The sequence below is a fragment of the Xyrauchen texanus genome, chromosome 14 (assembly GCF_025860055.1).
Source record: "Xyrauchen texanus isolate HMW12.3.18 chromosome 14, RBS_HiC_50CHRs, whole genome shotgun sequence".
Lineage (NCBI taxonomy): Eukaryota > Metazoa > Chordata > Actinopteri > Cypriniformes > Catostomidae > Xyrauchen > Xyrauchen texanus.
This window is the reverse complement of record NC_068289.1, coordinates 41,614,088-41,626,409: the sequence shown is the minus strand read 5'-3', so window position 1 is coordinate 41,626,409 and position 12,322 is coordinate 41,614,088. Positions and strand designations below refer to the sequence as shown.

The following is a 12,322-nucleotide window of genomic DNA, read 5'->3' as shown; positions in this document are numbered from 1 at the left end:
TTATATTTTTCCTTAGTACTTCCAGAAACATACATATAACATAGACAATGACATACCATGACTTTCAGCAATTCAAACGAGCCCAAACACAACATAAGTAGATCTTGAAATATTCCTCAAAGAGTGTACATTATAAGTCCATGCACAAAAGAGCCCTCAACACACATTGTGTGTGTGTGTGTGTGTGTGTGCATGCGCATGTCCGAGGATCCACTAATGTGTTCACATCTAAAGGATTGGGATGCTCCTGAACACTTAATATTTTTTAGTCTCATCCATTCATTTCAGTGGCCGGTCATTTTTGATCAGGAACACCACAGTTGTTACAAAGTGAAATAAAATCAATAAAACGTACAGAGAATTGTCCATTCTTTTTATTTGCAAAGTCAAGGAATTGTATTCCAAAGTAAAAAATTATTTTTTTGTCCTGATCCAAATGACCAGAATACAACATATGTACTAGTATGACAAATGAACTGGAAGTAATATCAGACACAATTATATCAGAACATCTATTTCTTTACTGCAAATGTATTTATGTAAAATAAAATTGGATCAAAATGGGAAAAAAGAACTGGATGTTGCTTCCTGAATTAAGCTCATGTGACAAATAATAAAGTACTGTTTTAAACATTTATTGTGAATTAATGACTAATGTCTCACTTACTGTTTTTTTTAATATACCTGTACAGGAGGTGGTTGAGTATTCTGCACATATTCAGTAAATAGTAATCTTGTATCCCATATACAATAGTGCAAAATATAAAGGCTATTTTTATTTCTTTCCTGTTGTATTGCAGGTAATTAAAGTGTACAGTGAAGACAACACCAGCCGTACTGTGGAGGTGCCAACTGACATCACCGCCCGGGACATCTGCCAGCAGTTTATTTTGAAGAATCACTGTATTGATGACCACAGCTGGACTCTGTTTGAGCAGATGCCTCATCTGGGCATCGGTAAGCTTCTCTTTTCTAATTGAATTAGAATCTGTAGATTTAAATGCATTTTGATTATGCATTGCAGGCAAATGAAATTTATGAATAGAAATGTTGTTGGCTGTTAACAAGGTACAGCTGAATTTGATGCAATCAACCACAAAAGGCCCATTGAAATACTTGTCATCAGGAATTTAAAACTGATCGTCATTTGGACTGGTTTGAGGATTTAGAAAATGGGCTTGAAGGAATAGTCCAACCAAAAATTCTGTCATCATTTACTGACCCTCAAAACCATATACAGCCGTGGCCAAAATTATTCACAGCGACATAAAGTTTGTGTTTTGCAAAGTTTGCTGCTTCAGTATTTGTAGATTATTTTTACACATATTTCTATGTTATACTGGAAAACAATGATAAGCATTTCATGATTTTTGAAGGCTTTTTATTGGCAAAAACATTTAATATATACAAAGAGTCAATATTTACAGTGTTGACCCTTGTTCATCATAACTTCTGCAATTCACTCTGGCATGCTGGGTATCAGCTTCTGGGCCAAATCCTGACTGATGGCGATCCATTCTTGACATATTAGTGCTTGGAGTTGATCACGATTTGTGGGCTTCTGTTTGTCCACTTGCCTTTTGAGGATTGACCACAGGTTCAAGCTCTGCACTGGTGGTGACATGATTCCGTAGACCGTCCTAGCGTTTGCTGGACACTCTTGGATGTGCTGAAGCCTTCTTCACTGCAGTTGAACCTCTCTCCTTGAAGTTCTTGTGGATCCAGTAAATGGTTCTTTCAGGTGCAATATTCTTTGGAGCAATTTCCTTGCATGTGAGGCCATTTTGATGTAAAGCAATGATGGCTGCATGTCTTTCTTAGAAGTAACCATTGCTAACAAGAACACAATGATTGGAAGTACTTCTTCCCTCCTTTTATAGCAATCAGTCTGCTCTTATTATCCAATCAGAATGATAGAGTGATTTCACCTGACTAGTACTCGTTTACACTTTCCCAGGTGCTGCCGATATGATTAGTGAAATGATGCTCATTTTGTTTCAGGGACAAAAAACAGTGAAATTTGGGTTTTTGTGATAAAGTTAATTTTTATGAAGCGTTTTGAAATCATTTAAAATGCATCTGATCACTCTGCACAATATTCTAGAAACAACGTGAATCAACACCACAACAACTGAAGAAGAAAACTTAGCAAAACTCAAAATTTATGTCACTGCAAATCATTTTTGCCACAGCTGTAAACCATTGACATGCTTGATTTTGTGAAACAAAATAATGGCATTATTGTTAATAATGGCATAGGCACAATGTTAAAGACTGACAGCCTCAGTCACCATTCAATGTCATTGAAAAAAGATGCAATGAAATAAACGGTGACTAAGACATCTCCTTTGGTGTTCCAATGAAAAAAGACATACAAAGTCATATTTTAATTATTCTTGTTGTTTTGGTGATTATAATAATAATTATTATTAAGTCATCCTAAGGGGTAAAAATGTTAGTCTAATATAAAATGTGTGGTCATACTGGAGTGCATTTATCAGCATTTTACAATGGCTTCAAACGTGTCTTATCCAGTCAGAATGTAGAGTTTGAACTATATGTTTAATAGTATGAGATTTTACTGGCCTCATTTGTTTCCAAGTCTTGACTTTCACCGTCCCAGTGCACTGTGGGTTTGACGGAATAATTATTAACATATTTTTCAGAATGATGACTTGATAACGAGCGACCTTCAATAACAATGAGAGAGATGTGTGAGAAGCTCATTATTTCACTTTATCATTAAATATTACTGAGCTCCAGCAACCCTAAATGCAAGTTTAATGTCTGCATGGAACGCATCTGTTTAGAAGCAGCCATGCAGAAAAATGATATCTCTTGTACTTATTCATTTCCATAGCGTAGCTGCAATGAACGGACACATATTTTCAGTTGGAAACTGTTAACATTGTTTGCTTTGGCTATGATCAGATAAGCTAAGTGATCTTGTTTTGGATGTCCACATACTTTTGGCTATGTAGTTTATCAGACACCGACAAGGGCTGCACTGTTCCAAGAAAACTGTTTGAAGATTATCTCTTTCCAGAGCAAAATTAGACTGTACGGCACATTTAATATACTGTATATACGAAGACAGCACACAGAAATGTTGCCACCTGTGTGAAACTCCTGCAGTGATAACCTAGAAGATACTGTAAATAATGCATGTGGCATCTTTAACATCTGGTATAACACCCTGCTTTAATGCTGGCAGACAGATGTTCTGAAATGCCTGGGCACTTTTGCGCCATTGGTTAATGTGTTTAATCACTGCTTCATAATGCTTCAAACTCATGAAGAGAGAAGAATACTTATGTTCTGTGATATGGGATTTTCCTAAGATTAGATAAAATTAGATTAGATTAGAATAGATAACATTTTATTTCCATTGTGCACAGTACCTATTCAGAGTCAATGAAAGTTAATTTGTAATCAGAAGTGCAAACAGTATATAGGATATAACGGTAAAGTGCATACTGGCAAATGTCTGAAAAATATTTTGCTTTGTTTTCTTCAAACATCACTTTCAATTATCACTCATAATTCCTCTCAAGGATGCTGTTCACTGAAACATTTCTCTGCTTTGTTAAGAAGTACATAGTAACACTTTACAATAAGATTCAATTTGGTAACATTAGTTAATGCATTAGGTGTCATGAACAAACAATGAACAATATATGTTTTACAGCATTTATTATTCATAGGCAACCCTTTAAGCTCGGAAGAAAATACAATTGACAAAATATGAATAACTTCAGTCTTGACCAACACAAAATAGGTATCGTTTGAAAGCTTAGAAGCTGTACTTTACAATGCATGTGGGTACTATGACCAAAACTGAACATACATGTCAAATCAGAAGAGTTCCATTTTTATCATTTATAAAAAATGTGCACTGTTCATATTATTGAAATCAGTAAAAACATCAAACTGATCAAATATATGTGTCATATGTTGTTGGAAAGCTCACAAAGAGTAGAATACAACCAGCTAATTTTAACCACAGGAAGCTGGGAGCAAATCACTGAATGAAGGGAATATTTGGTGGATGACATTTCCATTTGGACCCAAATAGAACATTCTGGGGCTCCTGAGGAACCAAACCAATAAAGAGGTTTATTAATTTTACAGCCCCGACATTATTGTTGGAAATTAGGTAGGGCAAGGCCCTCCTTAGACTAAGGGAGTTGGAGAACCACACACTTATTGTCAATTCTCAATTCGCACACACTTATTGTCCAACAAAAAAGAGTTTGTTATCCAATTTAAAGTGAGCTGCGTGTGGCTCTCCCTCTCCCTCTCCCGAACTGCCACATCCGGCTGCATTTATCCCTCTCCTCGGCTGATTAGCCCAATTGGGGGCCGGGTGTATGTTGTCATGTTTCATGTAGTCACTAAATAGTCACTATGAGGTCATTAAAGCTAAATGCAGAATGATTATAAAAGAATTTCCTACAGTAAATGCTGTTTAAAATAGTTTTAGATGGTCATCATGATATCATTAACATGGAAGATAATCTATGAGAATCTAGTAGTCTGATGTTTGTATGTGATTTCCAGAGAGAACTATAGAAGACCATGAGTTAGTTATTGAGGTGCAGTCGAGCTGGGGCATGGACTCAAGCGGCTGCCTATACTTCAGGAAGAATCACGCCAAATACGAGTTCTTCAAAAAGCCCCTTGTGAGTGTGCATTTGTGTCTGTGTTGTGTCCTGTTAGTGTGTCATTAATTCACTGAGGAGCCCAGTTTTAGTTGATTTCATCTGGTTGAGCTGAATTGTAATCTGGTTTTGTCATGGTCCTTTTGGTCATTGCAGGATTTTTTCCCAGAGCACATGGTGTCTATATCGAGTGAAACCAACGGAATCATGAACCAATCTCAACTTATACAGGTGCCTATTTCTTTTGTTGCCACTACTGGAACAGAAATGACTCACTTCACATCCTAAATAAGTCAAAACTTGAGTTGTCTGATGTTTCTCCTGCAGACCTTTCTCAGTTCCAGCTCTTGTCCTGAGATTCACGGGTTCCTTCATGCCAAAGAGCATGGCAGGAAATCATGGAAGAAGTTCTACTTTGTGTTAAGAAGATCAGGATTGTACTTCTCTAACAAGGGCATGTCCAAGGTTTGTACAAATCTGTCATATATATAGACATATATTTTAAGCTATATATATGTTTAAAGAATTAGAAGCAAAATTCACATGCTTTTGCTGAGAGACCTATTAAAAATGTCCGCTAAACTAACATAATATTAACATACAGTTACATGAAATGTAGCTAGTTTAAAGAGATAGTTCAGCCAAAAATGAAAATTCTCTCACCATTTACCGACCCTCGTGTCATCTCAGATGCATGACTTTCTTTCTTCTGCAGCACACAAAGATATTTTGAAGAATATCTCATCGCTGTTGGTCTATACAATGCAAGTAATTGGTGACTAGACCTTTGAAGCTCCAAAAGTCCCATTAAGGCATCATCATACCTGTCAACATTTGGGTACTAAATTTCGGGAGACCTCTGAGCGGGTTGGGGGGGGCTGAATATATACAAATTGTGCCGCTGTGATTTAATGTGCTGAGTAACGTCATTTACCCCACTGTGTCCGATATTAAAATCAGTGCGTCTGGAAAAGGGCATTGGCATTGGTGATTGTCGATATGGCTTCGAGATATGAAATGCAATTTTTCCGTCCAGCTGTTGTTAAATTTACATGATATTTAGCACCACCTGAGTATTCTCCTCCCATCTACCAGTGATGCTTGATTCAACTTCCCGCATCTACTACCTGCACAGATATCAACAGCGCAACTGGGTTGTGGGTTGCCAGGTTGAGATCTCAAATGGGTTGAAATTTGTTTGATGTGTTGTGTGAGTAGGATGCGTTTCATTTAAGATCTGGCAACTGGACAATCTTGGAATAATATATTGATGTGATTATTCATATAACGAGGTTTGGGCCATACAAATTACGGGACTTTCCCGGGGAAAATAACAAAACGGGAGGGGGCGGGAGATCGGTGTGAAATACGGGAGACTCCCGGCAAAAACGGGAGTGTTGACAGGTATGGGCAGCATACAAGTAATCCATACAACTCCAGTGGTTCATTCCATATCTCCAGAAGCAATATGATAGATGTGGGTGAGAAACAGATTCATATTTAAGTCCTTTTTTTACTATAAATCTCCACTTTCGCTTTCACATTCTAAAAGTGAAAGTGGCATTTATAGTAAAAAAGGATGTAAATATTGATTTGTTTCTCACCAAAAGCAATTAGATCACTTCAGAAGTCATATATTAAACTACTGGAGTCTAATGGATTACTTTTATGCTGCATTTATGGGATTTCTGGAGCTTTGAAGGTCAAGTCACCATTCGCTTGCATTTTATGGACCTACAGAGCTGAGATATTCAGCAGAAGAAAAAAAAAGTCATACACATCTGGGATGGGATTTTTTTTTTTGTTTATTTTTTTGGTTGAATATCCATTTAAAACACATTAAATTAGTGTATCTCATTCTATGTTCTAAATTTTTATATTAATTGTCGTGTTGACTAGTTTCATCCAGCTCAACCTTTCAACCCTGGTCCCAAAGTACTTGTAAGAATAATTATCAATATTTTTTTATTTAATGTATGTGAAATGTAAGTGCTACAACCCCAAGATGGTGTCAGGATGTAACATTATACATTCATTATTAAATGAATATATATATATATATATATATACACACAATATTTACAATTGCCAAGTTAATACGGAGACACACTGAAGAAAGGCACACGAGCAGTAATACTGTAAATAAATGAAATAAACAAAAGATTACATACCTTAGCTATACTGTTTTAACTCTACACTGACTAGAAAAATGAAGTAAAATAATATAAATTAAAATAATTATAAAATATATATTTTTTTCTATTTTTCTATAATTATGAACCAACATTTGGTCCCAAACTAGCAAGCACCTATTGAGTGATATCGTAATTAAGGCTAAATATGCAACCCTGTTACCAATTCTGGCATACACTATATAATTTTCTTTCTTTTGATCAAATTTGTTCTTTTATTTTGAGATTTATGTACTGCTTATTTTCTAGAAAATAACTAAATGACACAAATCAGGGTATTTAAACTGTATTTAGACTCAAATGTTGGTTACAGGGTTGCAAAAATTGCAAACTGCACATAAAAAGTCAAATTAATATTGAATTAGTGTTATATTTAGTTTATTAATTGAAATGCTGAAATTGATGAACAACATTTTCTGACGTTTAAGCAACTCCTTCCACTGTTCATTTGCTAAAAAAATAAAAAATAAATGAGTTTTAGGCCTTTTTTGTAACATATACAGAGAAAGTTCCAGAAAACTCTCCACCTTCTGATCTCAGTACCACAAAGTCTGCAGGGATTAGCTTTAATCATTCACAGTACCACTTGCTCTTACTTATTAGAATCCCTTAAAGGTGAGCTGCATGTCTAAACCTTGTTACTCGATGTGATAGTTAGATCTTACAGTGCATAATTATGGAGCTTAGCTCAGTCAAACTCGTAGAGCCAGATTTGTATAACACTCATGCCAAGTGCCGAACCCTTCACAGTCAAACAACAGGTGGGCTGTGTACCTGCACTACACTGTTCCAGCCATTTCGGCCATGTTTCTTTTTCCTTTTTTGTTGTGTATAAAACAATGGTGCTTTTGTTCATGATATAAGAGGACTTTGCTCTACAGTACATGATATGAGGGAGTTTCTTTAACTATGGGCACTTCTGGCCCAGATTCATAGAAAATAAACTCACTTTTTACACTCTCGATAGCTTAAGTTGTCTACTAATATTAGCTTAGCATTAGCATTAGCCATCCAAGGGTGGTTTTGCTACAAAAGGTGTAGCGCATCAAAAAGTTGGCTGATATACCTGATAGAAATGCAAATTATCGTTAAAATTTCACAAGGGTTGAGATCATATTTTTCCATTTAACTCTAGTGCATAAACTCTATGAGAAAATTGTCATTAATGCAAAAATTGAGTGTAATGTGACATAATTTACCCCAGTCGTTAGCCTGTTTTAATCATGACAACAAGGAATACTTTCTTGAAAGCCAATTCATTGTACATGATGAAGCATTGCTCGCACTGTTATGGATTGGCCTTAACGGCATATCTGCACAGATCCGATGCTGCTAACACATCTGCGTCATGACACTTCCAGCAGTAACGCAAATATCTCGTATCATGCACCTGTCATCAACAAGTGCAAGGAGAACAAATGAATGGCCACATAGGACCTATAGTCCTCCATTTATTCTATGCACAAAGTTGTTTTAAATTAAAAACGAATACACAATACTAGGAGAACATATTGGAACACTTGGAACACTAACATATAGCCCAATTCGATCAAATTATTGTTTAGCTTACTTTGAAAAAATGCCGGCAAAATTTCCTGTATTAAATTAGAATAATTAATAAAAGAATAAAGCTATTCAATAAAAAAATAAAATAATTATAATAATATTGTCAGGCCTATATAATTGCCTTTGAACAGAATTATCAATGCTTCAAACACTGTTCAATCACTAATTTATAGGCTTAAAGTCTGTGTTTTTAAGTGACGACTTCATGCAGGCTATACCTGGCAGATAGTGTCTACTGCCTTCAGCATTTCAGTTAATAGACTACCAACACAGGACTGCAAACCATAGCCTATATGAGGACACTTCACTGACTACTACCTGAATCACTCAATCAATTTAGGTAATATTTTGAATAAATTAATATTATTCAATGAGCACATGACTAATATTACACATATTATATAAATAGATAATATTTACAATAATTGTAATGCCAGACAACAAATGGGTTTAGAACGACATGAGAGTAAGTAAATGATGACAGATTTTCCAGGATAAGGAGAAGTATCACTTTAAATGTACTCACTGATCTAACCTAAATGAAGAATTATGACAACACTGTTGTTAACAATGGGCATAACATGAGGTCCCACTGGACAGGGGCAGACTGGCCATAGTGAGAACCGGGAATTTTCCCGGTGGGCCAGCCGAGAAACTGGGCAGAACGGGCCACAATAGGCTGAAGAGGGATGCAAAATGATACGCAAGGGAGCCGCGGAATGTAGAAAAGGACAGCGACACCAGGACTTTTCCCGATGGGCTAGCAGCAATACATGCTTGTCGCGAACAGTGATAACAAAAAGGCCATTTGAATGGAAACAGTAAGAAGACGTCAAATTTAGAAAAAATTTGGTACGCATTTACATTTACATTTATGCATTTGGCAGACGCTTTTATCCAAAGCGACTTACAGTGCACTTAATACAGGGACAATCCCCCGGAGCAACCTGGAGTTAAGTGCCTTGCTCAAGGACACAATGGTGGTGGCCGTGGGGTTAGAACCTGCAACCTTCTGATTAACAGCCCTGTGCTTTAGCCACTACGCCACCACCACTCTATTTTCAAATTTACACTTTGTCAATAACAAAACAGTGCGATAAGTGGATGGAAACTAGGTTAATGTCTTACAGAGGTTATACATGCGTTTTCTGAACCAACAATCGTAATTTCCAACACATCTCAAAATATGAATTATCCTTAACATTAAATTAAGAACAATATATGGTGGTGGACATGGCATTTTACAAATATTTGGAATAAAATGTCTTGCTAAAGATAATTTCATACATTAGCTATGTAATGTCCCACATTTGAGGTATAATTTCCACCACACCAAAAGAAATTTCTGCTAATAATTTTTCATTGTTATGTATTTATTTAATTTGTTTTAAGCTATTAGGTGTCAGTGAAGAGCACACTTTAGATGAAACATGAGACAAGTGATGTTTGAAAAAATATTATTTAATTGTGGGCATTTAGGATACATACCATTTTAACTCATAAACATTAGCTATGAAATTATATTATATACAAATATAAAATTTGGACATTGTTTGTAGACAGTAAACTATTAAACCAAAAAAAATTGTCTAAAAAATAATGTAAAAAAAGTATTTTACAGAAGTCCACAAAACCAAAAGTGACCATAGTTGAAGAAACACCCCATTGTTTGTTTGTCTGTTTGTCTGTCTGTCTGTCTGTGTGTGTGTGTGTGTGTATGTGTGTATGTGTGTGTGTGTCAGAAGTATAACAGTTCTGCCAGTTTGTGAGCCCACACCATAGTAGTCTAGCTTACTTGTCTGTTTCTCTTTCAATTTGAAATGAGAGAGGTGAGGTGTATAAAGGTGAGACAAAGCCTGTTTTTGTGTGGGGTTTTTACTTCCCTCTCTTTCTCTCTTTATTTTGCCTTGCCTCACTAGCGGTATTCTTGAGAACGAGATAAAGCTCCCGTCATTGCAACATGTTAATGTGCTATCTCCTGTCATGGATATGCATATTACACCATAAAAGTAACTGAGCGGGCGAATCTGTTTAGAAGAGAAAAGACCTGCACTAGTCCCTGTGTGAGCAAACAGCACTGATTTCATTTCTGGGCTAGAAAGTTCTGGAAAAGATGTAAAAATGCATGACAGTATATGAGATACTTAAACAAATGCAAACACTTTAAATTCTGTAGTAGCTTTGATAGCTAGATATGATCTAGTGATGAAGGTGTTTAAATGAGCTGCAATATCACAGCCTAAGTTAATTGAATTTCAGGTTTCCTCACAGTAACTTAAAGCTGAAGTATGTAAATTCTGCTCAACTAGCGGCTACACAAAGTGTCTCAAAAACTATCATTGTTAAACATAGTATCGCCCCCAAACGCATGCCTTTGCCTCGAGTCAGACTCGGGCTGGTCGGAATGCTCAAACAATCAGAGCAATGTTTTGATAGCACCACAGAGCAACATTTCGGGGAAATCAACCTGCAAATATTTTTCTGTATATTTAACAGGGATAGGAGAAATTATTTTAACACTTTTAAAATTAAACATCCTGAATAGCAATGAATTTGTTTTTTGAGTCATGTTTTAATGTTGGATCATTTATTATATTTTCTTTTCTTAAGGAACCCAGGCACCTGCAGTTCATTGCAGAGTTTAGCGACAGTGATGTCTACACATTATTATCTGCAAGAAAAGTTTATGGTGCCCCGACAGATTATGGCTTCAGTGTGAAGGTAATTCTATGCAATACATTAAATCACTCAGTCTTTTTATCTTCACATGCACTCCAGGTCAGTGTTACCAGAGGGTAGTAGTTGGTTTTATAACATAACATGTCTGATTTATTTCTTCAGATTTGTGTGTTATATAAAACCACATTCAAACAATCTGTCTGGCTCCTTATCTGTCATGAACTTTGTAATCTTTCTTCGGCATTACAAATGTCAATCTATGATCAGATGCATGGAAACTTCTATAAAGCTTGCTCCAAGATAACCTCTTGAATAGCTCACCCCCAAAAAGAAAAATCATGTCATCGTATACTCACCCTCATGCTGTTACAAAACTGTGAAACAGAAAAGGAGAACTTAAGCAGAATGTTAGTCTCGGTCACCATTACATTTTAGTCATTTTCCTACAATGAAAGCAAATGGTGACGGAGGCTAAAATTCGTGCTCCTTTGAAGAGAGAAAGTCATACAGGTTTCAAACAACATGAGGGTGAGAAAATTACGACAGCATTAAAATGTTTGGGTGAACTATCCCTTCATATGTTGATGTCTCTTTTTATATTCAGGCAAGTAAGTCGAATGCTGCACGTGACCTGAAACTGTTGTGTGCAGATGACGAGCAAACGAGGACGTGTTGGGTTACAGCCATGCGCCTCTTTAAGGTAACAACGGTCTCTCTCTCTCTCTCTCTCTCTCTCTCTCTCTCTCTCTCTTCCCTGTAAAGTTTTTCTGCATTATATTCCCTGCCTACTGAGTAGCCTGCTTTGAAAGTATTTTTAACAGCCTGATCTCATGAAAAATATGTGACCGTGGAAATATTTCTGCAGTTTGGCTGCAGTTTACCAGTGAAACGTCCAGCAGGGGGGGCAAAAAGCGAGTGAAATGGTGTCACTTGACCCAGATAAGGTTTTTAGGGTGAATGTTAGATGGATGTTTTAATGAGTAAAACAAATCTCCCTAACCTTAAACTTTAACCTAAATACCTAACCAATTGTGTCCTTCAAGCAAATGAGAGGCAGAAATCCCCCAGACATCCTTACCCTAAACCAGGTGTTTTCAAAGTCTTGGACAGTAAGCACCCCCTCTGAGAAAATGTACGTGATAAATCTATGGGTTAATGACTTCATTTTGTTGTTTACATTTAGTTAAAATAGTAAATTGTCTGAATGATGGCACCACTTTACTT

At 36.3% G+C, this 12,322-nt stretch overlaps 1 protein-coding gene across 1 annotated transcript in view; it reads left to right on the top strand.

Annotated features, from left to right (window-relative positions):
- grb14 (growth factor receptor-bound protein 14) overlaps window positions 1-12,322 on the top strand; it is an 83,459-nt gene that overhangs the window by 57,977 nt on the left and 13,160 nt on the right. Inside the window, exons 4-9 of the mRNA XM_052142674.1 lie at window positions 801-957; window positions 4,561-4,682; window positions 4,818-4,892; window positions 4,989-5,126; window positions 11,030-11,140; window positions 11,703-11,798. Coding sequence (XP_051998634.1) covers window positions 801-957; window positions 4,561-4,682; window positions 4,818-4,892; window positions 4,989-5,126; window positions 11,030-11,140; window positions 11,703-11,798 — 699 coding nt within the window. The remainder of the gene's footprint in view (window positions 1-800; window positions 958-4,560; window positions 4,683-4,817; window positions 4,893-4,988; window positions 5,127-11,029; window positions 11,141-11,702; window positions 11,799-12,322) is intronic.